The 27329-nt window shown below is 38.3% G+C and overlaps 1 protein-coding gene across 3 annotated transcripts in view; it reads left to right on the top strand.

Annotated features, from left to right (window-relative positions):
* ATRNL1 (attractin like 1) overlaps positions 1-20291 on the top strand; it is a 718480-nt gene extending 698189 nt beyond the window's left edge. For all 3 annotated transcript variants that reach the window (XM_073240354.1, XM_073240356.1, XM_073240353.1), the window contains one exon: positions 15907-20291. In XM_073240354.1, the coding sequence (XP_073096455.1) occupies positions 15907-15933 (27 nt within the window). In that variant the 3' untranslated portion in view covers positions 15934-20291. The remainder of the gene's footprint in view (positions 1-15906) is intronic.
* Positions 20292-27329: the final 7038 nt, after the last annotated feature.

The following is a 27329-nucleotide window of genomic DNA, read 5'->3' as shown; positions in this document are numbered from 1 at the left end:
GTCTAAATTCACTTCAATAGGATTGTAGGAAACAAAGGCATTTCCAAATTCACTGAATCCTTGTGTTCTTTGATCCTGAAGAACACCAGAGACTCAAAATCAGTATTCATTTGCATTTGTATTGTAACTGCATCTGTGCTTGGTTTTCACTCAGTTCAATAAGGAGAACTTCCAACTTTTTATATTGGTCAAAGAAACATAAACTACAGGGGCTAATATATGCTCATGTTTTTAAACAGGAAAAATTTGTAGATACTAAAGTTGATTACATATGTTCCATGCTGGGATTTAGGAATTTCTGTGTAACAGTAAAATATGGGATTTTTTTAATATTAAAGTTTGCAACATTCACTAAATTCAAAAGGTAGTGTCAGATTATACTTAACATTCACTTAGTTCTAGGGTGAATTATTTAAATTGAGCAATAGACATCTAAAACACATCTTTGACACATATGTTTTATCTTTATGTCATACTAGAAGTCATAAACACTGCAGAAACAATGAACTTAAAACTGCCATACATCCAAAACCATTTTGGCTCAAACCAAGAACCAGAGAAACGCCAAGCAGGAAGGCGCCCATGCTTAAGTAGGTCAGAGGGTCCAATTATTTGGTCCTGTCTCCAGTAGTCATCACTGTGCGGTTTTACTTTAAGAGAAAAGGATTTCATGGAGGAGCCCCACAGGCTTTCTGGGAGGAACATATGTAATATTTTTCATCCACTTTTTAGTTTATTTTGGCTGCTTAACATCTTCTTTCAAAATGTCAGCAGTGATTAAACTACATTATGGGCTAATTAATGTGAACTTTTATCTCAAAACTAATTTTGAGTAATACCAGAACAGAACACGTCAATAGGTTAAAGATGGAAACTTGAACAGTTGCTTTTCCATATGAAAAAATGCATATTTTCTTCAGTTCACCTCTATTTTCCAAATCAATCCAATATGAATGTTTAGAAAGGTTAAATCAGGTCAAAGGGTGGAAGCAACACCCTTTGAAGTTTGGTGATATAGTTCCTTTCATAGAATGTGGTATAGATTCTTGCATTTTAGAATATTGGTCATTTTCTGAAGCTTAGGAAATATTTCCCCATGTGCCTGGACTCAGGGGATGTGACTGTGGTTGATTAGCTGTGTACATCCAATTCATACTTTGGCAGCAAAGCTCCAAATTTTAAAATCATCTTCATGTGACCTCCTGTACCCTGTTTCCTTCTTCTAAGCAGGCTTTTTCTGAAATCAGTTAAAATGACCAAATTATCTATTTCATCTCACAGTAATTCTAGAGCTTTATTAGACTTTTGCCCCAAAGTGGCTTCTGCCATGTTTAATTACATACCTAAATAAAAGCCATGCTCAAACTGGAGTGTAGCAACATTTCATGTTGAATCATAAACTTCAGAACACAATCTAGCCATACCATGAAGGGCACCATAACTGGATACTGATCTGAACTGTTCAGTCAGACAGCCTGGCAAATCAGCCACCTACAATCCAATTGTTGCTTTTATTTGAATTAAAATTAAATTTTGGATATATTTGTTTTAGCTGTTGATTCAGCTGAGTTCGTTCTGGCCATACAAGTAGTCCCGTACAAAGACAGCCATATTTTGTCTCAGGCAGGTTTTTTTTTTTATAGATAATATTGTTTATAAGCCCCTTCAGAGAATTCTCTAAATATGCAATTAAGAGTAATGCTGATAGATGGTAGACATGTAGTCATGAGCACTAGGATCTGCTTTGGAGTACCCTGACTTCCCATCCTTTGTAGGCTGTTCTAGCCCTTGAGAAATAATGGGTAGTCCTTTAGCACTGTGGCTCATTGGCTCAAAATCAGTATTTTCACGTCTTCATTCTCTTCTCTCAATTAGTACTTGGCCAAAGAAATAAAAACAGCTGTTTGGCTATTTGCAACTCTAGAATGTGAAGTGGGAATGAAATATGATTAATTAAAAATCTGCAGTTATTCATGGGAGACTTTCTTTTTTTCTGACTGTTATGATTCCAGTTTGTCAAAATGCTTTGAAATAGGAAGTATTTTTACAAAAAGAAAAAAAAGCGATGGCAACTCAACATTCTTAATCAATTATATATAAGCTACTTATAGTTTGTCCTTTCAAGATCCCTTTTTACATTGTTTTAGGGTAAGTCATAAATACCTTTGCAAATAAAAATCATAACCTGCATTTCTCCAATTTTAATAAAGGAGGGTATGGAGTAAGAAATATGAAACCAAATTTGTTGAACTATATGTATATATGTGTATATATACACATATATACTTGTTAAAAGTACACTTCTTAAAAGTATATATGTGTGTGTATATATATATATATATATATATATATATATATATATACTTCTTAAAACCTGATAGTACCATACTTCTGTTATACTTCTCTACTTTTTTAGATTTAATGCCTCTAAAATGTAAGTTTCTTTTTTTTTATTAAAAAAAAAACTCTTTCCTCTAGTTATGGGAACTCATCAAGCATTGGGCTGAAAGTCAGTGGCAGCTGGGTGCAGAACTGGCCCCTTTCCCAGACCTCCGAGTAAGACTAATTTGAAAACCCTTTACAGAATGTAGCCAAGCGCCTACTGCTAAGATCCTGCTCTAATCAACCATTGATCATAAGAGATTTCCTATATTGACCTGAAAGCAAGTTTTTTCCTCTTCCTGCCAGCGAAGGCACTTACTGTAAGTAGGTAGATGACATCCAAAGTGAATATGCCTAATAAAGAGGGCAAAATCCTCATCTCTCCCTACAAATGACTTTCTCCCCAGTGGGCCTTCCCTAATGACACTTGCCGATAAGAATTTGTCTCCATTCATCTCTTAACCCGTTTCATTGCCGCCCTATGAGGAACCTATGGTTAGCAAGATGTCTCTTCTACAAATACACTTGGCAGATCACCAGGAAACTGAACCCAGGGACTGTGGAACAGTGTATGAGAACCGTCTTTGTGTCTCGAGCGACCCTGGAGTAAATGCAGGGCAATCTTTGTGCCGCTGGGTCCAACATCAGAAAGTTCCAGATCACTGTGAAGTCGTCGGATTTCTCTATGATTTACCTGCCTGTAGAGTTTGAAAGGTTCCCACTAGTGCTGACTTTTTGTGACGCTGCTCAATTTACAGTAGCTCAGTGGATACTTTGATTATTCCTAAAGGCAAAGTGGGGCAAAATGATACTTTTTCACTCAGAAGGGTCAGCATTTATGGGACATGCTCGGTCTGATTCTCAAAATTGCTTCAGAGACAGGATTTCTTTTATACTATCTTCTGTTAGATTAAAGGAGGTCATTTAAACAAACTACTTCCCCAAAGTCCCTGTTTTGAATTACAGGAGAGAATGTGTACTATCTGGGGTCTTAGATCACTTAGCAGACCTCAGAGGAACGGTTTGAAGTCTGTTTTGAGAACTACACTGTCCCACTCTGCGGCCTTTCCTTCAGCACAGGAGATTTATCAAGGATCAATTTGGCTACAGACACATCTGTTTTTGTTAAAATGCCTTTGGCCATTAAGTTATCTATAATAACTTTTGGTAAGGTCTAAGCAATTTATAATAATATTAATGGAAAAACCATGATTCTGTATAGCATTTTTCTTTTTCATTTTATCTAATGGCTAGAAGTGAGGATTTGCATAATTTTATCTAGGTTTTTTTCTCTTCCATGTTGCTATGATCAGAGTTTTATACTGAAGGCATGAACTTGCTTTACTATTGGAGTTTGTTAAAATAATATTTTGGCTTTCCAGAGATAGTTGAATATTTTCAACTACTTTTAATGGTGACATTTAAAAAAATATTGACTGCTATGAACTTAGAGCAGAAACATCACCTTGGACAACACAAAAATTCATTTTTTTGGTTGATAGCTTGTCTTTTAATATTCACTGTGGTATATCTGTGCTAAATGATATTATAAGTTTTGTGTATTTTTCCTATACTCTTATGTATTCTCATATAGATGCTGTGGAAAGCAATGATTCGCATCACCACCCAACACTGTTTAAACTTGATATAAAATTATAATCTCATTTCTTATAAATAGGTATCTAAGCTTTAAAAAAATCTCGTGTTTTTGCATTGGCTCTAACTTTGCATGAGTCCCCAGAGGGAAGTCAGAACATGAAAGGTAAAGGTAAACTGTTTTTTCCCTTTTGGGAAGTGGTTCATTCAGGAACTGAGGGACACTAATGGTGGGATTTCCAAAGTTGATTCAGAATACTAACCATCTCTCCGTAGACATTCAGGGAGAGTTGAACTGCTAATGCTTTGATGCCAAGCAACTGCGTCAGCTGTTTCCATTTTTCATCAATATTGTACACACAGCCACAGATGCTAAGACCTGTTCAGAGACAATGTTGACCAAGATGGTGAGCTAGATGCTCACTAATGTAGCTCTTGCTCCCTGGACATGAGCATGTCCAGTCCTTAGGAAGGGGCGTGAACACTTTTGGATCGCAGTGGCTCTGGGCTGGAAAATCTCCCCGGGTCACCTTCTTCGACAGCAGATCAATGAAGGCCACACTGGTGCCATGGTGTTCCCTCCCCTGCCCTGCGTTCATCCCCCCCTCTGCTCAGGAGCTTCTCTGCAGCCCAGTCCCAGGGTTACAGAAGCATAAGGAGGCCAGCCTCTCTTTCCAAATACCTATAAGGTGGGATACCACTAAGAATCCTATTCGAAATCCACTTCCTTAGCCACATACATCCTCACAATACATGGTCTAATTCTCATTCAAGTGATATTTATTGACCATCTATCTTGGACGAAGCATTGGGATAGAAAGGTGAATAAAACATTGTCCCTACTTTTAAGGTGTTCCCAGTCATAAGAAGTAGGCAGAGTTATAAAGACAAAATTGTATTATTACATAGAAAATTTGAGAATTCGACTTTTAAAAATATCTGTTAGGTTGTTGAGAGACTGCTAGAGGTAAGATCAAGTCTCATCCTGGTCTTTTACACAGCCCAGTCTCATTCCTTTTCTGATCTGAGACTTACAGCCAGGTTCTTAATCAGTGTTAGTGGCACAGAAACCACACCTAACATTAAATAGAAACATACCTAATATTGCCAGTATGGTTCTCACCCTGGTAGATGTATGTCCTGTCCTTCACAAGTCCTCAACCTGAAAGAACAAGTGGCAGTTTCTAGCAAGGAATTGTTTGAATCCCACCAGGCTTCACGGACAGCTTCTTCTGCTTCCACATGAGAACATATAGAAGAGAGGCGGCCAGCAGTGAAATTGGGGTCCTTGCTGCTGGCCTGCTGAAGGAGGGCAGCTGCAGTCATAAATTTGTAGAGCCAGAAGTGACCTTAGTAGCCACCTACTCCAACTTCCTTCCAAGAGAAATCTCTCAGGGGACATTCTGCATTTCAAATCAAGAAAAGCTTGGAAGCCACAGAGTCAGCTAGCTTGCAGTTGTCATGGAATTTGGGGGGTATTTGTTGCAAACAGAAACAGGATCCACAGGATATAATAGCCACTGACTAGCCTTCTTGTAGTCTGTGGACGATCTCAGTCTCGCTTTTTCCTACCTCTCTGGGTGTTCCTATAATCTCCTGCGCTCCCCTTATCCGTTCCCAGTCCTGTGCTCTTGGTTTTCTCTTCTTCTTACTCGGTTCTTCCTGCTGGGATGGGGAAGGGGGTGGAGACCTCATCCATTCCAGTGGCAGAAACTGCGGGTTCTCCACCCAAGGTTGCCACCACCCTCCCGGGCAGAGAGTTGTTTCCGGGAGGTAGTACTTGCTAATGGCATGGGAACAGACCCGAGCTTTTCCGGTTCCAGGTGGTTTAGGAGGGGGTGGTATCTTCTCCAGCCTCTAATCTCCCATCTGCCGCCTAGATGCCAATGGTCGCGCAGCCATGGAAACCCCAGACTGAGGAGGCAGGGACATCACCAGTCTGGGTCCCCAAGTAACTGCACAGAATAGATGCCCTGACACACGCATCTGACACCATTAAGGACACCCACCTGGGACTTCCCATAGGGAGAAATAAACTTATTTGGTTTAGCCACTGAGATTTCAGGCTTCAACTATTGTAACAGCTGGCATTACCCACCTATATGATTGCAGACTCTTCCGATTCCATCCATGGGTTTGGGAGGGGAGCCCACTCTGTGTTTCTCGGCTAAACTTTATTCCTGAGCTTCACACCTTCATATCCAACTAGGTATCTCCACTAAGACGTCCAACAAGTCATCAAACTCCGTCTGCCTGGGACTGAACAAATCACCTGCCACCTTCCCACACAACCTGGCTATTCCTTCTTCTCCTTCATAGCCTAATGGATTGCATCTGTCTGCACTCGGCCATCCTAGCCAAAAAGCTGGGAGTCGTTCTAGACCGCTCCCTCTTTTTCACCTCCGGTATTACTCTCTCCTAGATTTCTGTTCTTCCCATCCCTTTTCTCTCTCTCTTTATTGCCCCTTTCCAATCTGCTTCTAATAATCATAGCCTTCCCTCCCCCACCCCACTCCCTCTGCCCATGCTACCACTAGAGGTATCTTCCTGAAATAAAAATCTGATTATGCCTTTCCATTCCTTAAAAGTATTCCAGGGCTCTTTGTGGCTTGCAAATTGGAACTTGGCTTCCTGCTTTGGAATCTGTGGCCACCTCGTGGTCCCACCCCCACCTTGTGCTTCCCTCTATCTCTTCTCTCTCACCATTTTCCCACTTGTGCCTGCATCCCATCCATAGCAAATGTCCTGAAGTTCCCAAATACCTACCCCCTCCATCCTTTCTCTCCTTTCTTGAACTTGTAGTTCCCTCTGCCCAGAACATACTGCACCTCTCATGCCAGTGTTCTTCATCTGAGTTGTTCCCTCTCATCCTCAAACCTCAGCTCAGGTATCATCTCTCCTGGGAATCTTCGACACCCACACCCTATCATCTTTCCCTCATGCCTGATGCCTACTTCATAGAATTTGTCTCTATGCAACTTTTAGCAAACCTAGGAGCTCTTGCATGGTTGCCCTAGCTTGATGATATTTGGTAATGACTCTTTGACACCAACCAGCATCAACCACACTGCCTGCAATATGCCCTTGATTCATCCATCAATTTAACCTGTAGATTGTCATGCACTCCTATCTGGATAAAATAATGCACATAAAGCGCTGAAGGTGATACCTGGCATGTAGTAAGCATTCACTCAGTGTTAACAGAATACTTGTTTTTATATTTTATTACTATTCTTGTTTTTATTACTATCAGCATATAATTAATGTCTCTGACCATAACCAATTTTACACCCCTACCAGTTTTTGTTTTTCATTTTCTCTTGGCTCAAAATCATGTGTTAGTTATTTACACCAAAGCAGCAGTTTCCTTCTAATGGCTGTAGACTGAGCAGAGTGCGAGTCAAAGGACTGGAGCCCTGGGTTCCAGTCCCACCTCTACCACCAGCTGGGTGAGCTAGTCATTCAATCACTGGACCCCATTTTGACCATTTGTGAAGCAAATATTAAAATAGCTTCCTGACCCACTTCAACAGCATAGTCCTGAGGAAAAACTGAAGCAATGAATGTAAAGGCATTTTTAACTCTAAAAAATGTATGAGAGTTAATTATTAGAAGTAATTTCAATAATCTAAGCAATAATAATGTAAACTGTGCTTTCTCCATTGAAGGTTGTCATTCCTCTGTTTTGCCATATCTCTTTCAATTACTTTGACATTCCCTAATGAATGGGCAACATATAAGTCATCTATCCCTTCATGATCAAATTTTCAATTGATCATGAAAATAATTCTAACTTTAGGACTGAACACATTTATCACCTCACTGACAGTGTTGCTTTAAATTGATGCTGTAAGTCCATCTTTCTCTCCAATTTTGTCCCTTATTTGACACTTCACATAGTAGATGCACTGGTTTTTGAATGAATGAATGAATGCTACTAAAGGATAGCAGCAAATCTTGAGTGCCCAGTGTCATGTCTCCTGCTTCCTATTTGACTTCAGGCTTCTCACTCATGATGACGGTGATGGACATCTTTGAGCTCTTATGTGCCAAGTACTTTGCTAAGCCCCTTACATTTAATCCTCACAGTATTTTGGCTAAAATAATACCTGAACTTGATACACTATAAGCTAAGCTCCATAAAGCGTAGAGTCTTTTATGTCTTGTCTGTCTTATTAACTGCTAAATCCTTAGGGACCAGGGCAGTGCCTGGAATACAGTAGGCACTCAAGAAATAATAGTTGAGTGAAGTGATTTGCTCTTTAAAATTTTTTGATCCTTAGGACTTTGGTGTGTTCTGAATATTTGTAAATGGACTGTGATTTCTTAGTAGTAATAGTAGTAACTGATTGTTTTACTATTAAAATTATTAACTAACTTGTATAATACTTTTACAGTTTATAAAATACTTTCACATATAATCTCATTTAATTTAAACAACCAATGACTACTAGAAATACTAAAGCACAATACCTCTACTAAATGGAAAATAAAATATTGCTGTTATTACAGAACTGTCATAATTTGACTTACTCAATGAATTTAAGCACTTTGATTAGGATGATTAGGGTTTAAAATAAGAGATTCCCATATGTCAGATTTTTTTAATTAAAGGAAGAAATTAGAAAATATTGGAAAATATTACCCCAGCTGGCTTAGAAGGAAATGAGCAACTGGAAATTTACTTAACATGGAAAGGTGGTTGCAAGGCTGATTTTTGTAATGTTTGTGGCTCAAAAAGAAAATCACAAATATTTTAAATGAACAATAAAATGTCCTAATCCTAGTATGTAATTAAAATTAAAATGGATAAGATAAAAAAAAAAGCTTTATTGTTAAAAACCATGAGGATTTACAATTTGATAAACAACGCCTTGAGGCAGTAATGGCCAAAATTTTCTCAGCACATTCTAACCAATGAGAGAACAGTCCATATAAAATTTAGGGCATGCTCTGCAGTGTTATAGAAAGTGGCACCTGTGGGCTAGAGTAGGATTACATTTTATAGAACTTGTACAGAGTACCTTTAATTGAAATTTTAAAATATTATGATTCATTAAAGACCAAACAAAATTTTATAACCAGAAATCAATTACCATTTGTAGTTAAACATTGACATCTGTAGTTGTCTTTGGTTTATAGTAGGTGAAGGGAAATATTTCTTTAAACTGTCAGACAAATATGACTTGTCCACTTTTCCTTCCAGTGTCTTCAGCACTTGAAGTATTTCAATTTTTGTTCTACATTGTAACCTTTGGAGTTTTGCCTAGTAATGACTTCACTTGTGCTGGCCTTCCAACACATAAATTAAAATGGAAATGTGTATTTTCTAATTATGCGTCCAGCCCTAGTTACATATTAGCAAGGGTGGCCACACAGAATGTTAAATTAAGTCTGCACAATAGCTAGAGTGTCTGTAACAACAAAGTTTCCCAAAGTCACTTTCTTAATCATGTGAAGGATAGCCAAGACTCTGATCAGTATAGTATGTAGCTATATACAATCAAAGGAAAAACATTTAAACATCCCAGCATGGTATTTCCATTTAAATCTGATTACAGTGAAATAAAACTGTAGCCATTAAAGGTTTAGAAGAACTACAAATACAAGCCGTAAAAGCAGACAGATAGTAAGTGAGGTAGTAAAACATTTCCGCAGGGCCAACAGTCTACAGCACTCATTCAAGTCTTCCCGAAGCCGACTGTGCTGTTCACTACAGACCCTGCACCATTCCCTGAGCTCCACTTAAACCTGCAATTAACCTTTCACGCCTAATGAAGCTGTTTTCCTGGAAAATTAAAATATATAGTAGTGCCTGCTTTTACACAGACTTGGGAGGAGAGCATTTCAAAATGAATGCCTTTTTTGAGGCTTTGTTTAAATGTAAAATGGAAGTGCTATGTTTGTATATAAAGTCAGAATGTTCTTTCTAGGGCAATTTCATTTGATGTGCAGTATTTTATTACTGTACTTATTAATTGTTCTGCATAATTGTAAAAAAAACCACACATCAGTAATTTTATGATTAGATTGTTACTTCTGAGGTCTACTAATATACCATTTCACTTCCATTAGGAAAGCCAGAGTTTTACTAAAGATAACTAAATTCCGTGTTTCTCCTTGGTGGTTTTCATTGCAAATTGAGTGTGAGTTTAAAAAGATATCTTTACCATTTAAATATTTAGTTGTTGGTCATTTACATCGCTTTCTCTTTAGGGCATGTCTGCACATGTTAAGAAATTAAGTTCTTAAATTTTAGGAATGAAATATTGCCTTTTTCTGAGGTTCTGGGTAAAGGTCTGATATTGGTGCATCCTCTACTTATTTACTAGCTATTGGAGGTAGCTCTTGGCGTCCAAACCAGTCACTACTAATTTGTGCCCATGTTTGAAAGGGTTTGTTATGGTCCCAAAGTTTCCTTCACTGCTTTCCCTGCCCTGGGTCATCCAGAGCAGCCACTGGTCATGTTCCACATTAACAAGTGCCAGTTTGAAAGAGACCGTGCAAAATGGAATGGGAAACAAGATGGTGCTTGCTTTCTTAGGAGGCTTATAACTCATATACAAATACTCTAAATGTCACAGTGTCTGGTATTTAAGAACTAAAAGTGCAAAAAGGTAAAGCTTATAATAAACATTTAAACCCCAGCATTTTTATTGAATCTCCCGACATATTTTGATTTAAATTCTGCTAGCCCGCAGCGTGTGTGCGTCATCTTGACATGGTAAATGAAATTCCTTTAGACCACCAGTCTAAAATAATGAATTGTTCCCCCAGTTAATTGTATTGCTTTGATAACAAGGAACTGTGCTAGGCCGAGAGAACACAATAAGTGGATTCCATCAGATGATTTGTGTGACGTTTTGAAAAATGATCTTCTAGAGTGACCTGATTTTAATGGAACTCTGACGGCAGGCAGCATGCGCCACCAAGCAGCGTCCTACTGGGAGGGCACACTTTCTCCTATGGTGCCAAGAGTGTGGGGTCATCACGAGAGAACTTCTCACCAGGAAGAAATTCCAGGGAAATCTAAACCAGCAGAAAGGACAATACAAAGAACTTATTTCTAAGTTGCTTTTATTTTTTTGATACATATTTTTTTTAATCCAAGAAAGATCTCAAGCTACCTTTCTCTCTTCTTTACCAGTGTGAAAATAAACCAAGACCAACCAAATAACAAAGACTGTTTATCCAGAATTTCCTATAGCATGAGAACTTATTTCTAAGTTGCTTTTTTTTTTTTGATACATATTTTTTTTAATCCAAGAAAGATCTCAAGCTACCTTTCTCTCTTCTTTACCAGTGTGAAAATAAATCAAGACCAACCAAATAACAAAGACTGTTTATCCAGAATTTCCTATAGCATGAGAGTTGGCGCCCGTGGCTTGCTTGCATTTTGGTGTAGACTTTAAAATGGGCAAATATGTGGGAATGCTTTATAGTGGGAAAAAGAGGTTTCCAGTAGGAGGCTGTTGACATAGGAAAGTTGGGGGCAGGCAAACTAGAAGTAGGGCACCCTGTGTGATTGGCTAGGGTTACATATTTGTCTTTCTATGGTTGGTCCTAAGTTAGAATCAGGAACAAAAATTTAGGAAGCTGTCAGTTAATGATCAAATCCTGTCTATTTAGGACCCAGTGTTACAGGGATAATTGTTTGTTATTAGTGGGTTGTTATTAGTGATAGCAGTCCAAATTCCTACAAGCCTGACATAGCAGGCTGGCTTTTCAGTCTGGTTATTGTAGATAAAGGGTTGGTTTCCTGGACAGGTTGCTGCAGCTTGTCGTCCTGAGTTCTGCTTTTATATATGGTCTATTTGTATATTCAGTCCCTCACCAGCATATAAATGTTACATTTGGGGAGTAATGGACAATATTGTCTTTTTTAAAGAGCTACTGACTTGACTTTTCTTTTTATCAATTAAGGGAATTAGATTCCCTACCATAAAGTGTGCTGAAGGGCAGTGATAGAACTTACTTTAATTTCTCTCTATTTTTAAATGAGTCTTCCACACATTAAACAATTTAGAAGACAGAAACCTTGTCTCCCTCATTTATCTCTTGTGCCCAAGGCCTCTTACAGGCTGAGAGAGGACCTAGAAACTTCTGGGTGGTGGTGGTTGTTTAAAGTTCTACCAATGGTAAAATATGAAGAAATGGGAAAACAGTAATAAAAACTTATACTCCACAATTTGACCCTTAAAGTATGCCCACAGTTATGATGATTATTGTGCTGTTCATAATTAAGTTACAGGGTGTATAAAGCAGACTAATTTGTGGTGTGCCACAGCTAGGTGGTCCTGTGAAGGACCCAAGCTTAAATCTGAATGAAAACATCTTTGGCCCATCAAGAAGGTAAGACCTGAGCAAGCTGCTCTCTGTGAGTACATATGGTAGGCACTGAAATACCACTGCCTGGAGAAATGCCAGGTTTCCTACATACATGTATTGCCATTTATGCAGAGTTTAAAAATATAGCTGGTTGTTCCATTTGCACAGGAAAGGATGAAAAGCTGAAAGATTAAAAAGAAGCATGATTTGCAGTTTTATTTGTAAATTAAGGACAGAAATGTGGTTTAGGATTTGTGATTTTCAACTGAATGTGTTTCTAAACTTACCGATCATTAGTAAACCCAGGATATGTTGTGGGAGACACTACTTTAATTAGGCTTGGGACTTCATATACCCCCAGAATGCAAAGATACAGTGACAGTTTCAGATTAGCATAGAATTTCCTGTTTTGGCAACTCAAATTGTTTACTTCTCTCCTGGCACTTTATCTTCTGTAAGGAAAACAACATTTGCAGCCACACATAAATGGAAAAGCATTGTTTTTCAAAGCTCCTTTGGACTACATCATGCAGTAATTTAATGAATAACATGATTTCATATTTAGATGCTGTGATCATTGAAATTAGTGTAAGTGGTCTCTGTCCACATTAAAGGAGCCATATATTACTTGTCATATTTGGCTGTCTCTGGATAAGATGGTGCCAGGAATAAATACCAGAAGGCAGTAAATTATGATAGAAGTATGCCAGGAGATCTGTGGAAACTTAAGGTTGTGTGAGCTGAACTGTTAATTAGCACCACCATGGTCTGTGATTTGTTTTTTAAATAATGTGCTTTAGTTTCCTCCCTTAATGTAAGAAAATAATTATTTCCTACAGCAGAATGAACAGCTAAAATGTCTATGTTGGACACTTCAGAAGTTCATGTGTGCTCTTTAAAGGTCAAGAAAGTAATTTATATTTAAACTTTGAACCTTGAATTTGCATTATCTCTATACTATTTAATACCCTGAATGAGGAGGTTATTGAATAGCAGCCCTTAGAAGGTGAAGATGATCCACCTACCCAGAGATTACTGTAATTTTAACCTCTTCCCTTCTCTAGCACCATTCATTTCTCCTTCTCCACAAATACGTTCTCTTCTGTTTTCAAATGTGCTCAAAACCTCTTTTTTCTTTTAAAAAATATATACCCAGATAATCACATGTATCTGCATGTATTTCATCTGACCCTGCTGCTTCCCCTGTGTACCAGCTTACTTTTCTCTTTTCATTGCCAAATGTCTTAAACATGGGATCTGTGTCTGTTGGCCACTTCCTCTCACCCCGTTCCCTGCTTAACTTTCAAGCCTCCATCCTCAGTTAGGTATGGAAATGACTCAAAGATCATCAAAATCTTTGAGGAAATCTAATGGCCTCTGCAGCCAGCCTCACCTGCTGGCCCATTTGGTACTTTCTACAGACTCCTTGAACCCTGGCCTCCCTTCACCTCCACAGCACTGCACTAGGCTTATTGGCCTTCCTCTTACAGGGTCCATTCCCCTTCATTAGCATTTCTTCTTGTTCACAAATTTCTGGAGGTCTGTTCTTGCCAGGTCCTATTTTTGAGGCTTACCTAGAATAAGTTGACCCACAGGAATAAAATGAATTCAGTAACACCTTATTACAAGTTAAGAGCATATTGAGAAGTTGTCTGTGAGGGCCCAGGAATTGGTTCAGCTCAATTCAGAGTCAAGTCTCCAAGACCTTAAAGAAGGGAAAATAAACAAAAAGTCTCTTGGTGACCTCTTCTTAAACAAGCAGACTGGTCTCTTGGTTTAGTGTGAAGATGTGGCACATTTTGTTTTATTCAAGAATTGTTTAGGACTCAACAGAAACTGAAATGATTCATGTGTAGCTATGATAAATCAGGTGTCTGGTTGAGCCACTGCTCAAAGTCCTAAATCCCTGAACATCTTTACAAATGTTCCTGTCGATCAATGGACAAAACAATGTAACAAAGCAAAATTCTTTTAATTATCTATGGTATATATAGATATCCACTTTTGTGTCAATATTCTCCTGACAATTAAGGTCCTCTTCTTACACTTAAGAACTTTATCAGCAAAATGTCCTCAAGTTGTCTTTCCTCCATATTCACTTATGCAAAGCAGAGCTCTAGCCCTGGGGACTTTCTTCTTAAAAACAGGTGAAGATACCAAAAAGATAGTCCATAGACTGGGAGAAAATATTTGCAGCACACATATCTGGTAAAGGACTGGCATTCAAAATGTAAAAGAAATCTCTTTAGATTCAACAATAATAAAAGGAACCACTCAATTAAAAACAGGCAAAAGATCTGAATGTCAGATGGAGATACCTCCTTGAAGAAGATATACATAAGGCAACTGTATGAAAAGATGCTCAACATCATATGTTATTAGGGAATTGCAGATGAAAACAATCATGGGCTCCAGCTGCACACCTATTAGAATGGCTAAAATCCAAAACACTGACACCACCAAAAGTTGATGAAGACATAGTGCAACAGGAACTCTCATTGCTGGTGGAAATGCAAAATGGCACAGCTACTTTGGAAAACAGTTTTACAGTTTCTTTCAAAACGAGAAACATAGACTTACCGTGTGACCCAGTGATCACACTCCTAGGTATTTGTGAATTGAAAACATATGACCACACAAAAATTTGAACATGGATGTTTATGGCAACTTTATTCATAATTGCCAAAACTTGAAAGCAGTCAAGATGTCTTTCAATAGGGGAGTGGATAAACAAACTGAGGTACATTCATACAATGGAAAATTTTCAACAGTTAAAAAAAGAGAGCCCTTGAGCCAAAAAAAGATAGGATGGAACTTAAAGGCATATTGCTAAGTGAAATAAGACAGTCTGGAAAGGCTACATTGTATGATCCCAACTACATGACATTCTGGAAAAGGCAACACTATAGAGACATTAAAATAAAATTGTGATTACCAGAGGCCCAGGGAAAGGGGTAGGATAAACTGGTAAAGCACAGAGGATTTTTAGGGCAGTGAAACTATTCTGTATATATATTCTATGTATGATACTATAATGGCAAATATATGACATTATGAACTTGTCAAAACCCATAGAACTGTACAACACAAAGAATGAGCCCTCATGTATACTACGGATTTCCATTGAAAAATCATGTATCAGTATTGGTTCAGTTGTCCTTTAAACCTAAAACTGTTCTAAATTTTTTTTTTAATCTTAATATAATGACTTGTGTTCTACACACACAAGAGCAGTCGTAACACTGGGAATTCCTTGTACATCCAGAGCAAACATGTATTCCCACATAGAAATAAACATATGGAGTCATGTCCATAACTGATTGTGATAATATGTCACACACTGAACTTGTTGGTCCAAAGTTGGAGTTAACTTTGTGAGATCCTCCTTCTTCTTCTTCTTCTTCATGTGTGAAATTCATATGTCCCAGGTGAGGAACATGTAAAGTAAAGGGTAAGCTACTTGACAGCTTCCAATAAACAACGAAATGTTTGGTGGATGAATGTAAAACAATAAAAATAGTGTACTAAGGTCTTAGTGTCACCACCCCAGAAACGCCTAACCAGACATTTGAATGATTTTTTTTTTTCCTTTTCTCCCAGGCCTTGCAATTGCCAGTGCCCTCATAGATATTTCACAACAGAAGCCTTCAGATAATAAAGACAAGACTTCAGGTGTCCGAAATCGGAAACACCACCTCTCAACGCGCCAAGGAACATGTGTCTGAGAAACAGGAACTGCTCCTGGATATTCTGTAATGTTTGACTTTGCAAACTGCCTTGCGCTAAGTCTGCCCGTGGCCTCGGTTTTTGTGGAGGCACATTCCAGTATGGTCCCAGGGTGCATGGTACAGTTCCCTCCAGATGCGCAATGACCGAAGTGGCTGAAGAATGTTTATGAGTTTCGTAGAAGCAACAGTCTTGATGGTCACAGGTGATGAAGTTCGTTTTTACGACTCTCTTAGGCTTATCGTAGATAACATTAAATTACTCTAGAAAAAGATGCATATTGTTTCTTAATGCAGATGAAAAATATGAAATTCGTATAAACCAAACTGTTTATATTCCAAGACTTTAAAGAAAGACATTTTATAATGCCTGAACGATGAGCTATGTACAGGTTTTGCCTCATAAGCAAACTTAAACCACTTGTGTATGCACAGGAAATGAACAAATTGCAATGGCTTTAGATGCTGTTTTATCTCACTGTAAATGTAAAAGCAAGACTGATTTAGTAGGATGTAGGCAATGTATTTAAATATTTCACATGACCATATCATGTCCAAACTCAGCTTAAGAATGTGGCGATTTTCCACCCAACTGGAACACAGACCAAAATGAGCCCATTTGGATGGATGGTATGTGCAGCTTCACAGGTATTAGAATTCTGAGTGAAGAGGGCATTCCTGTCATCCATGCCAACCGCCTAACTCATTATCAGAGCTGATGGAGCGTGGGAAAGCCTGGCCAGCAGTCGATTTTTCCCCTCCTTCCAAAAACAGCCTCTGACACCAGGAGCCTGAAGAGAACTGAAATAGTTATTTTACAGTGTGCAGGCTTCTGCCCTAACATGGTAATTTTTTAATTGCCTATGAATCATTGGATCAGACCTAAGTGATCCATCTGCATTTTTGTAAGAACAGATCATGTTCTGTTGGCCTTCCTCTGTGAGTTGCTAGATTTTATCTACCTTTTACATGATATGAAATGCATTTTAGAGACGATATCTCCCCAGTTATAAGACAACCCAGGTTTCTTCCAGCCAACTATTTCACTAGGAATACAGGTAGAGAAGAGCATTTGCTAGCAAGCATCTACAGTATTCTTATTTCTAATGTGAATACATAGTGTCATGAAAGAAAGTCTCCAGTTTAAAAAATAAAGTAAGCTCACTGTTGCCTGCATTCAGCATATTCTTAATGACTCAAAAATCTGAATTATGACAGAAAGGAAAAATGATATAAAACTGCTTTCTCACTGGAACATACTCATTTGTGTCCTAATTTTGACACAAATTACACAAGAAACAAAACTTAGAGTTGCTAGAACTGAGTCACATTAACAGATCTTATTTGGAATTACAGTTTCTTAACTCCAGGGTGACTACAGAATATATGCAGAAAGCAGTGACAGAGATATCCAGAGCTGCTTTATATGATATAGTTGTGTTCAATATGAAAGTCATTTATTAATGCTTAGTACTATATATGACCTTTTTATGATCTTTGGATTTCTGGAAGGTAATGACACTTCACTGTTTACAGCTAATGCATAGATCCTTGCATGCTGAGGTTGTACAGTAGCAGAATATGACACTATTGTGATATTCAATGTTTATTTCATAATGCCATTTATCCATAGTCAGCTTAATTTGATGAAGATTGAAATAATGTATAACGGGAATGATCATACACTATGTAGTTGCATCATATATATGATTGCTAGGTAGCATCTAACCATGACTCATTGTTTTGATAATTAGGCATTTATAAATTATAGTATATATTCCTTATGTTGGCATGGTAATTTTTCTATTTTCCACACATTAAAAGTAAGACTAATTCTTAGAGAAATTTTACCTATAGCCTGTAGGCTTTGGGGGCTGGGAGTGGAGCTGGTTGTTTTCACCTCCCTATGATATTTTCTCTCTCAAAAAAAAGAAAGAAAAAGTGAGCAAAGTTTGTAAATGTCTCCTAAAAACAATCAAGTAATTTTATTAGCTTCTTTTGGACCCTTTAAATGTTGATTTTTCTCCTGGAAAAAATAAATGGACAAAACTGATGATTACAATTTAAAAATAAAATGATTGGCCAATTTGTTTAATTCTCTAACAGTTGTCATGAGAGTAAGCTCATGTAAGAAAAACACTTAAACATATTCAGAGTTGTATGTAAATTATTTTCAGCGAGCTACATTTTCAGAGGCTAAGTAAACTATTACTGTGAAAGAATTGTCATGCGTCCTCCACCTCAAATCCCATCGGGTTCTTAAAACTTGAAAATTTGAATTTTAGAGAATTATGGGACATGATGCAATGTTAAGTTAAAGTCATACTATACCTTTCTGGGCCAAATAGTGCTAACTCCGTGACTAATTATGCAATATCTTCTAGTCTTCTCAAAGCTTTTTACTGGCAATAAAATTCTTTACTCTCAGGTGAAGCTGACTAAAAAGACCTTAGGGATAATCACTTTGAATCTGTGTCATGTTCTTTTTCCCACACATACCTTTTCCCCCAAATACCTTAAATTTGAATGCTTCCTTTTTATTCTTTTTAATCAAACCACAAGTATATGCTGACACTTCAAGAAGTGAACAGTTATATGACTAATTATCTTAATGCGATTCTGTACATTTCAGTTTAGAATGACTTTGGAAACATCTTTAGATTTTAGGATTTCTTATTCTTCCAAATAAGAAAAGTTTGGGTTGACAGAATGGAGAGTTTTTAATTAACCTGGGAGCACTATTGGACAATTAGAGAATTCCTGTTGAAAGAGATACAGTTGCTTACAGATCGATTTTAAAAATTATAAGAGGATTGGGATTTTCATAATTGCTTTTAAATGAAAATTTAGTTTAGTGATACACATAGAAGGAAAGTATATGCCATATACTACTGCATTATGTTCAGTAGGAAATCTTCAAATCTTCAGATAGGACATATTTCAAAGTGTGATCAGTATTTGCTGTACTTGTAAACATCTTTTTTTTTTTTTTTTTTGGTTCCACTAAGACAGAAGTGTCTGGATGGTTGTTGTCTTGCTGCAGGATCATTTAGAGTGCAGACTGGTGGGTGGACTTTGGAACCAGCCTTGAGATGTGTAGTGTGGGGCAAGTTTTAACCTTTTGAAGCCTCAGACTTAACATCTTCGCAGGGGTAGAAGAGGTGTAAAGAGGTGCCCACCTTGCAGAGCTGTTGTGAACCTACCAAGTAATAAGTATAAACTCCAAAGGCAGGACCTCAATGCAGTGTAGTTGGTAGTAACAATCATGAGGCCATCAGGCAATTCTTTTCCTACCAGTTTTTTTCATGAACCCCTCTATTAATTGTTCATCCATCTATTCACAATAGGTAAAAGCCAGATAGGCTTTTACAAATGAAGATTTCATAATAATCTTAAAGATACAGAGATTTCTAAAAAAAGCTACTTTGATATTTGGGTCAATAGAATCTTTGACTCTTGCAAAATATATAGTTTTAGTAATTTTTAAATTACTGCTTAATGACATTTAGACAGGAAATCAATGGTCACTTTCACATCCAACTTGGACAAGAAGGGATCAGTCCTTCTGTTTGCTTGTCACACATAGTGTATCATTTTTCATTGAACATAATACTGTGACTTGAAAGTGTTTTATATTAAACGTTTTAAAAAATTAGAACTGATCAAATGAACTAATTCTACCCACATACACTTAAAAAAAAAAAAAGCCATTTCCAAAGCCCATTTGTCATTCTACTAGGGTGCATTTGGAACTTTCTTGATCATAAGAGCTGTCTGGGTTAGTGCAGATTCTTACCTTTGACTGTAGAGGTTAAGATTCAGACGGATGGGACTGGACCCTGGGGGTTAATATGCTTAACAAGCTCCTCGCTGTTTCTTAGGATCAGGCAAATCAGAGAAACACTGCACTGGGCCAAAAAGTTGTCTTTTTCTACAGTTAGAAGAGTCTTTTTAAATAATGAAGTTATCACTCTAATTCAAAATGCTTTCAATAATTTTCTAAGGATTACAAGCCATCTGATGTCACAGCAGTGTTTTCACTGTAATGTATATGTAACATTTTAGTTTCATCTAATTTTTTAACTTAAGAATTAGAACCATCTCAATACATATGTACAGGTGTGCATGCCAGTGTTAAAACAGATTTTGTAAAAGTTCAACCTGCTTTAAAAAGTCAACACTTTATGATATAGCATGCTATTAATTAAGAGTTTAATTACTGAAATAAAAACTTTGGATCTTCCAACCCCCACTACTAAATGCAGTTGTTGTTTTTTTTTTTTTTTTACCCTTCCAAGATCATTCAGGAAACAGCACTCAACACCTGGAAAAGCCCTTTGCCGTCTCAGACTTGGTTATAAAATACGTGTTGCACAAGGGTGGGAGTGGCTAGGGTTCCAGCTATAATGGAGACTCGCTGCCTCTGGCCATGTGTTTTGTGTTTACCTAAAGTGTTCTTACTTACAAAGTCCTCTTTCTGAGAGGGGAGCAGCTGTAGCACAGCTGAGGCGGTCTAAGGAATGTCTGCTTGTTCTTTGCAAGCCTTGGATTTAGTCCCCATGTGGCCATCCGGGTCCTGGCCTTCTGTCCGTGTAACTGCTCTGCCGAGCCTTGATCCTGCGTTACTGAGAAGGGGCAGCCAAGCAGGGTCCAAACGCCTCTCTTCTCAGCCCACAGGAGGACAATGCATCTGCGACTCCTTTGGGGCTCAAGGCCTCCTGCAGGCCCCCTGCCTCCCGACCTGAGGTCTGCCCCTGCAGTTGGCCTGCCTGAGCACCAGAAGATGGCATGGTGGTCTCCTCCCACTCAGCCATCCATCACACCTACCAGAGGTCAGGCCAGGAAAGAGGCTGGGATCCAGGATCCTGCTTAATCTTGAGAAACATGCCCAGCCTGGCTGGCATCCCCTGGAAGCTTTAGAAAAGGGAGAGGAGTTTTGGGAGGGGCGCAGATGAAGATGTGCGTCAAGTGGCTAGAGCTCGAACTGAATCCTGGAGACCGTTTCTGTGATGGGAAGCCAGCTTCCCCGGATGTGGAGCTTTGCTCATGCCCCACTTTCTAATGGTGGTTCAGGGGCTGTCAGGAGATAGGAAGATTTCAGCCCCAGACTGATTTTCCTCTGCCCTGAAAAGCTTTCCTCATAGAAGTCATCTACGTGAACGGCTGGAAGGAGGGCAGGCATCCAGCTCTAACCTAAGGTCCTTTCCAGTAAACCTACAACTCCCTCCCCAATTCTAATGGGCTTCCCGACTTGTGTCGCCTTACGGTGCCTGGCATAGTCATAGCAGCTAAGATTTTGTTGAGCTTTACTTTCTCCAGCCCTGCAGATGAAAACAGTAAGTATATTATTTGGCTTTCCAAATCGGAGAGTACATTATAATCCTGAATGAGCTTTTGTATACTGCACACCCCTCTCCCCCGCCACCCCACCAATTCTGACCTATCTGCCTCCCAGGGCTCCCACCCTTTGCTGAGGATAAATTCAGCCCCACCCAAGGATTGGTTGTGGAGCATTCCTAATTGAACGAGAAACCAAGCCCTTCAAAGACCACTGCAGAAACACTATTCTACTCATCACGCAAAGGTTTGACCAATTTTCTTTTTGGCAGAAGTGAAATTTTCACTCAGGCAAGATAGCTATTTAAGTATAAGCTTGTTTAAACCTGCTGTGTGCATGGTCAGACAGGAGATTCTGCTCTAGAAAATCCACCAGGGAAAATAGCATTAGTGAGCAAAGTCGGTAACAGTTCTTCCGGCATCTACAGCCCCTGTTGCCAAAAGATACCTTAAATGTTGTGCTTTCCAGTGATATGTGTTAGAATAGGTCCTATGTAGAGACACACTTGAGTTTTCATGTGAACTCAAATGACAAGTTTTGTTTTTTTTTTTCATGGTTTGGGCTTGTTGTCTCAACCATTTCTAAATAAACTGGGATAAAATTGCTCACTTACCTCACCTAGGTGTTGTGCTGGGTTTTTGTTGTTGCCGAAATGGGAAGCAAATCAGAATTAAATCTTTTCTCCTACTATGAAAAGGTTCAAGGTTAAATTTGGTAAGTCACAAGCAATGATTCTTCCTTTGAATTGTTTTGGTAACATGAAAGTGCATGAAAGCTCCCAAATAATTAAATTGTGATAGAAACCAATGATATATGTTACTGGGGGTTCAGAGTTGTGCTAGTCAGGATTTTTATATCTATTACATATTTCAAATATTACCTTCCTCAGTTTTATACAGTAGTTTCACAGCAAATGCTAACAGGCTGTGTGAGATTTTCTTTCCCACCATCACACATCTTTCCTGACCCTTCATCAACTAGTAAGCTCATTACCCCAGCAGCCGACGGGCACTCTCATACCTCTATCAATACTTTAAAAATAAATAAATAACATAAAACAGGTCTTGCACATCCCCACTCCCCTGTGACAATGTACATTGGCAGCAGTAATCTTTCCTTCAGATCAGCTTGTTTGAAATACGATGGCACTTAAAAGGAAGGCCAGCTGGCAGGACACCAATAAAAACACCAGCTCAGCTTAAAACAATTTGATTTCAACCCAAAATGGATTACCTTGCAACCCAAACAGATAATGGCAAACAGGATACTCTACTTATCAAGACTATTCCCTATTGAAAGTCAGAACTCCAAGTTCGTTTGAAGCTCATTGCACTGTGAGGATGAAAGAATTACGGCCTCCCAAACATTTACGTGCAGATGAACTAGTTGGAAGGGGGCGCAAACTCTGAGCACCCAATGTCCACTCCACGCTGAATTCGGAAGTGACAGCTCCAATTTGACCCCCCAGTGCAAAAATTCCATCAGTGCCTGCGGTCAAATGAACCAGCCTTTCTATGAGGGAAAACTACCAAATAACACCACTTTGTGTCTCAGAAGGCGGTGTCTGTGATGAGCTTTACAAAGTAGAAGTTTGTGAAGACATGTAATGATATCTTGTTTGTGTTTATATACATACTACACAACATTTTAGTGACGATTTTCTAAACCATATCCAGGATTTTAATAATTTTATTAATTCTTATTTTGCTATTATACGTGAACCACTTAGGTTTTGCCCATTAATGAATTAAGATTTTGTCCTAAAGTGTAACATCCAAGGAAAGAATATACCTTCATGAGACTCCCTTCGAAAAAAACAGTATTTCTACCGTTTCAAAGAGTTATAACATGCTTATATTCTTCATGCCACATTAGTATAATTAATGATAACCTTTTTTGGATGCAAATTACTTTATGTAGATATTCCCGATGTAGTCTTAATAATTGCCCATTAATGTAGCCTCTAAGGGATTATTTACAGTATTTGCAAAGACTATGGCAATGCCAAGTTCATCATCTTGATGGCATATAAGACAAAGGATAATGACTAATAATGTCTACAAAGTTTGAAATATACTACCACTATTGTTATAAAGTTTAATTGCACTTGTAAAACACATCACTAAAAATTAAATGCACATTTCCAAAATTGGGTCTTCACATGTTAATATCAACTTGAAATGGCAGCATTATTTGGGTGTTTTGTGCTTTATGTTATGTGAACCAGTCTGTAAACTATACATGAGACAAAAATACCCAAGGAATAGAGGTATTGAATCGATTCTGTCAGTTTTTTCAAAAACTGTTGAGGACACACAATTTAATGGTTAAAATGGAGACCTGGAAAAACTAGATTAAAACCATGATTCTGTCCTCAGCTTAATGACCAAAACTCATGCTTAAAAATGAGAACACTGCCTCCTTCTTTCTAAGGTGCTTCTGAGGAACCTCAGATCCAGTCTCATACCACTGCTGTTTTCAGAAGGCTGTCCATATGGCAACCTTTGGTATATTCTTTGCGTTGTCAGATACTGAAAACAGTTTGATTTCCTGATGATATTCCCAGGGGCTATTCAATGTTTTCTAGGTTTTGAAAGTAGAGGGATGAATCCTATTTCACTGACCAACAGAAGCTGTTATAACTGCTGTATTGATTCATAAAGCAATGAATAAATGACACAGGTGCCAGTGCCGTATCAGGATTTGAATTTCCATTTGTAATTGGATTTTGTAAGGTTTAACACTTTGGTGCTTTCTGTTCCAGTGTTAAATGATAAAAGTGTATATAATAAGTGTATGAGATGTACACAGTGTATGATCTGTACATAAGCATCTGAAATTTTATCAGGTAATTACATAAATTAAGTACTTTACACGAAGCCTCAAAATGTGTATCAGAAAGAACAGCTCACATTATTTCTCAGTTATTATTGGCATATGTAAAACACTTTTAAAGCTACCAACAAAACAATAAACTAAACCATTTTCCTTTCCTCCTGTTCATCATTATCTAGATATTTTTTTCCTCTAGATAAACAATCTACAGTGTGTTTACTGAAGCTCACATTGATATTCCCCAGTAGTGTTTGCAACTTGAGTTTTTTTCCAGCAGCTACACAAAATGAGTCCACAGTGCCGCGCAGGCAGGCCCCACTGGAACCTGAGATTATTTGTTCTCTCACTGTTCTAAAGGTAATTAAGGAGCATCGCATGTTTCTCAATTAATGATTTCTCATTCAACAGGGGATCTTTGATGCTAATTTGTTTTAATCAGGGCAGAGGCTGCTCAAAAACTCTAAACAATTCAGTGAAGAGGAACTACGAATTTTTAATCAAGTGGAAGAGATTTAAAATGCTATGAGGGATGCATCCATCATGTGCTTTCAATTCCCATTCACTTAACTATGTTCTTTTGCATTTTATAAACCAATGTAAGAATTATAAAGTAGAGTATATTGTATTACATAATATGATTTTCCATATATGTGTGTATGTATATATAATGGACTTCTCCCATTTAAAGCCTATTTATATATAGTCTTCATTCCTCTCTCTATAGAGAATGTGCTTACATATACATCTCATACACTTATTATATACACTTTTAAATGTAGAACATGTGTATGAAAGAGTGTATATATGTGTAGCAAATGAATGATGGAAGATGTGCTATAAATGAGCATTAGATTTAAAACATTCTTTTCAACCCTTGGACAACTGTCCTAGGTGGCTGTTAATAATTTGAGTTGCTAAATCAAACTGCATTACGTACATGGAAACAAGCTATGCAGCAGTTGCTCCTTGAAGAGGCATTGCGGTATGATTAGAACTTAGTTTGTGTAAAAAAATATTACTTTACCAGGTGACTGTCTTATGAAAGTCAGTATTCAAAGTAGTGGGTTTAGAACCCCACCTTTTTTTTCTGATCATCTCATTCTGATGTCTTCAAATCAAGGCTACTTTACAGCAATGTCAATCATACAAAAATGAGGTGTTTCTCCCCCATTTCCTCTAACTGAATATAGAAAAATCTCAAGAAATGCTTGAGAGGCCTAACTAGTTAAATACTTATTGGTTCACTGTATTGAAGTAAGTGGGAAAACAAACTACTTGTTTTTTTAAACCAGTTGTTCATAAACTTTAGAGATCAGAATCACCTAGAGAGCTCGTTAAAATGGATTGCTAGGACCCACTCCTAGAGTCTCTGATTCAATAGGTCTGGGATGGGGCTTGAGAATTTTCATCTCTAACAAGTTCTTGGGTGATGCTGCAGCTGGGGCTGGTGACCTGACTTTGAGGACTTTTATTATAAACAAATACAGCCGAATGAGGTAGCCATGGTTTGAATGCAGCACTGAGCTGTGACTCTGTGTCCCTCATCTATTCCAGTGTATTTTTCATAGGTTCCCTGCCAAAAGGTAGATGTGCTTTCTGTGTCTCTGAAGTGGCCTCCAGAGGAATTTCTGGACCAGATGGGCAGGGGTTAAGTGGTGGACTTGGGCAGAGGGGTGACGTGACTGCCTGTATTTTAATTTATGGAGATCCCCTGGAGGGCTCTGCTGGAATTACAAACATTTGAGGAAAACAAACATTTGAATAGAAATAATGATCTAGTCCACCTGCACAAGGCCAGAAGCCAAACTGGCTTGTAAAAAGCTAGCCCAGGATGATGTTTCCCAGCCCTGCTGATAATAAGAATGATCTGGGGCTCTGTCGGGCATCTGTGTTTTTAATAAGGGACCCAGGTTACACAACAGACAGGTTTAGGGAACTCTACTTGAGGACCCTATTCTTTTCCTTTACAACTATTCTTCATAGTGGTGCTAAAATTGACTATATAAAGTTGCAGAGGGAAGTCCATTCATAAAACTCCTGAGGCAAGTGGCATTCCATTACCCAGGTTGACAGTATTTGCTCAGCATTCCGTGACGCGTGGTATAATTGCACTGGTGGGCAATGACTTGGCTTAGTGTGTTTCTCAGATGTATACTTAGCACGCTTAGGGTGATTAAGTTCAACTGAAGTTTGGTTGCTTCTGTCAGTGCCGTGGGTCTTTTCTGACTCCCATATAATTGGACAGTTTTGGGGCTGGGGAGTCTAGGTTCTCATATTTAGGTATGAATGGTTATTTGATTGCATTTACATTTGCCCTAAAATTGATTAGTAGGCATGAAATCAAATGCTTGAAGATGATCCTGTTTTGAAATACATCTTCTGAAAGTTCAAATAGTTAATAGCCTTACTATGTGCCAGATACTATGCATATTACTTAATCCTTCTCCAACCAGTGAGAAAGGAATATTAGGATTCCTATTTTACAAATGAGAAAACTGAGGCTTAGCGCATTAATCTGCCCAAGCTCAAGTGGCAGATATGGGAAACACTTTACCACAGTGTGCTGCTTCCCCAAAACCTGCTGTGATGAGTTACCATGCAACCTTCAGACAATAGCAGGAAAAGGGGTGTCAGAAACCCCAAATCTCACTCCCTTACCATACTAATGACAGAAACATTCTTCACTGAAGGGCTGTTTTACCTTGTCTAAGGAGTAATCTTATCTTTTGAGTTATCATGATTCTCCCAAGAAAATGAGCTCTAACTCTACCAAGCTCCAAGCAGTCTCAGACTTTCAGATGCCCCTGACCCTGACCTGCCATGCCATGCCCGGGAGTCAGCCTTGTTCATCACACAGTCACCGTGCATGTTCATGGGCTGGCTTCAGACTTCATCATGTCATTTCTTTGAGTCACAAAATTGCTAGTAATCTAATCAAAAGTGACTGCAATTACGAATTACATCTTGATGTGATCATATTGTCAGTATTCCCCTTTGCTGGACTTTAGAGCTCTCTAGACTATAGTCAGAATATTTATCCAAGCATAATATGAAAAGCCACAATGCCCAATGCAGAGGTTGTCAGGGCCCTTGCAGTGACTCACTCGTTCATTGTTATCACTTAA

Source organism: Manis javanica, chromosome 7 (genome assembly GCF_040802235.1).
Source record: "Manis javanica isolate MJ-LG chromosome 7, MJ_LKY, whole genome shotgun sequence".
NCBI lineage: Eukaryota > Metazoa > Chordata > Mammalia > Pholidota > Manidae > Manis > Manis javanica.
The sequence above is the reverse complement of the archived record's forward strand: the minus strand, read 5'-3'. Positions and strand labels throughout refer to the sequence as shown.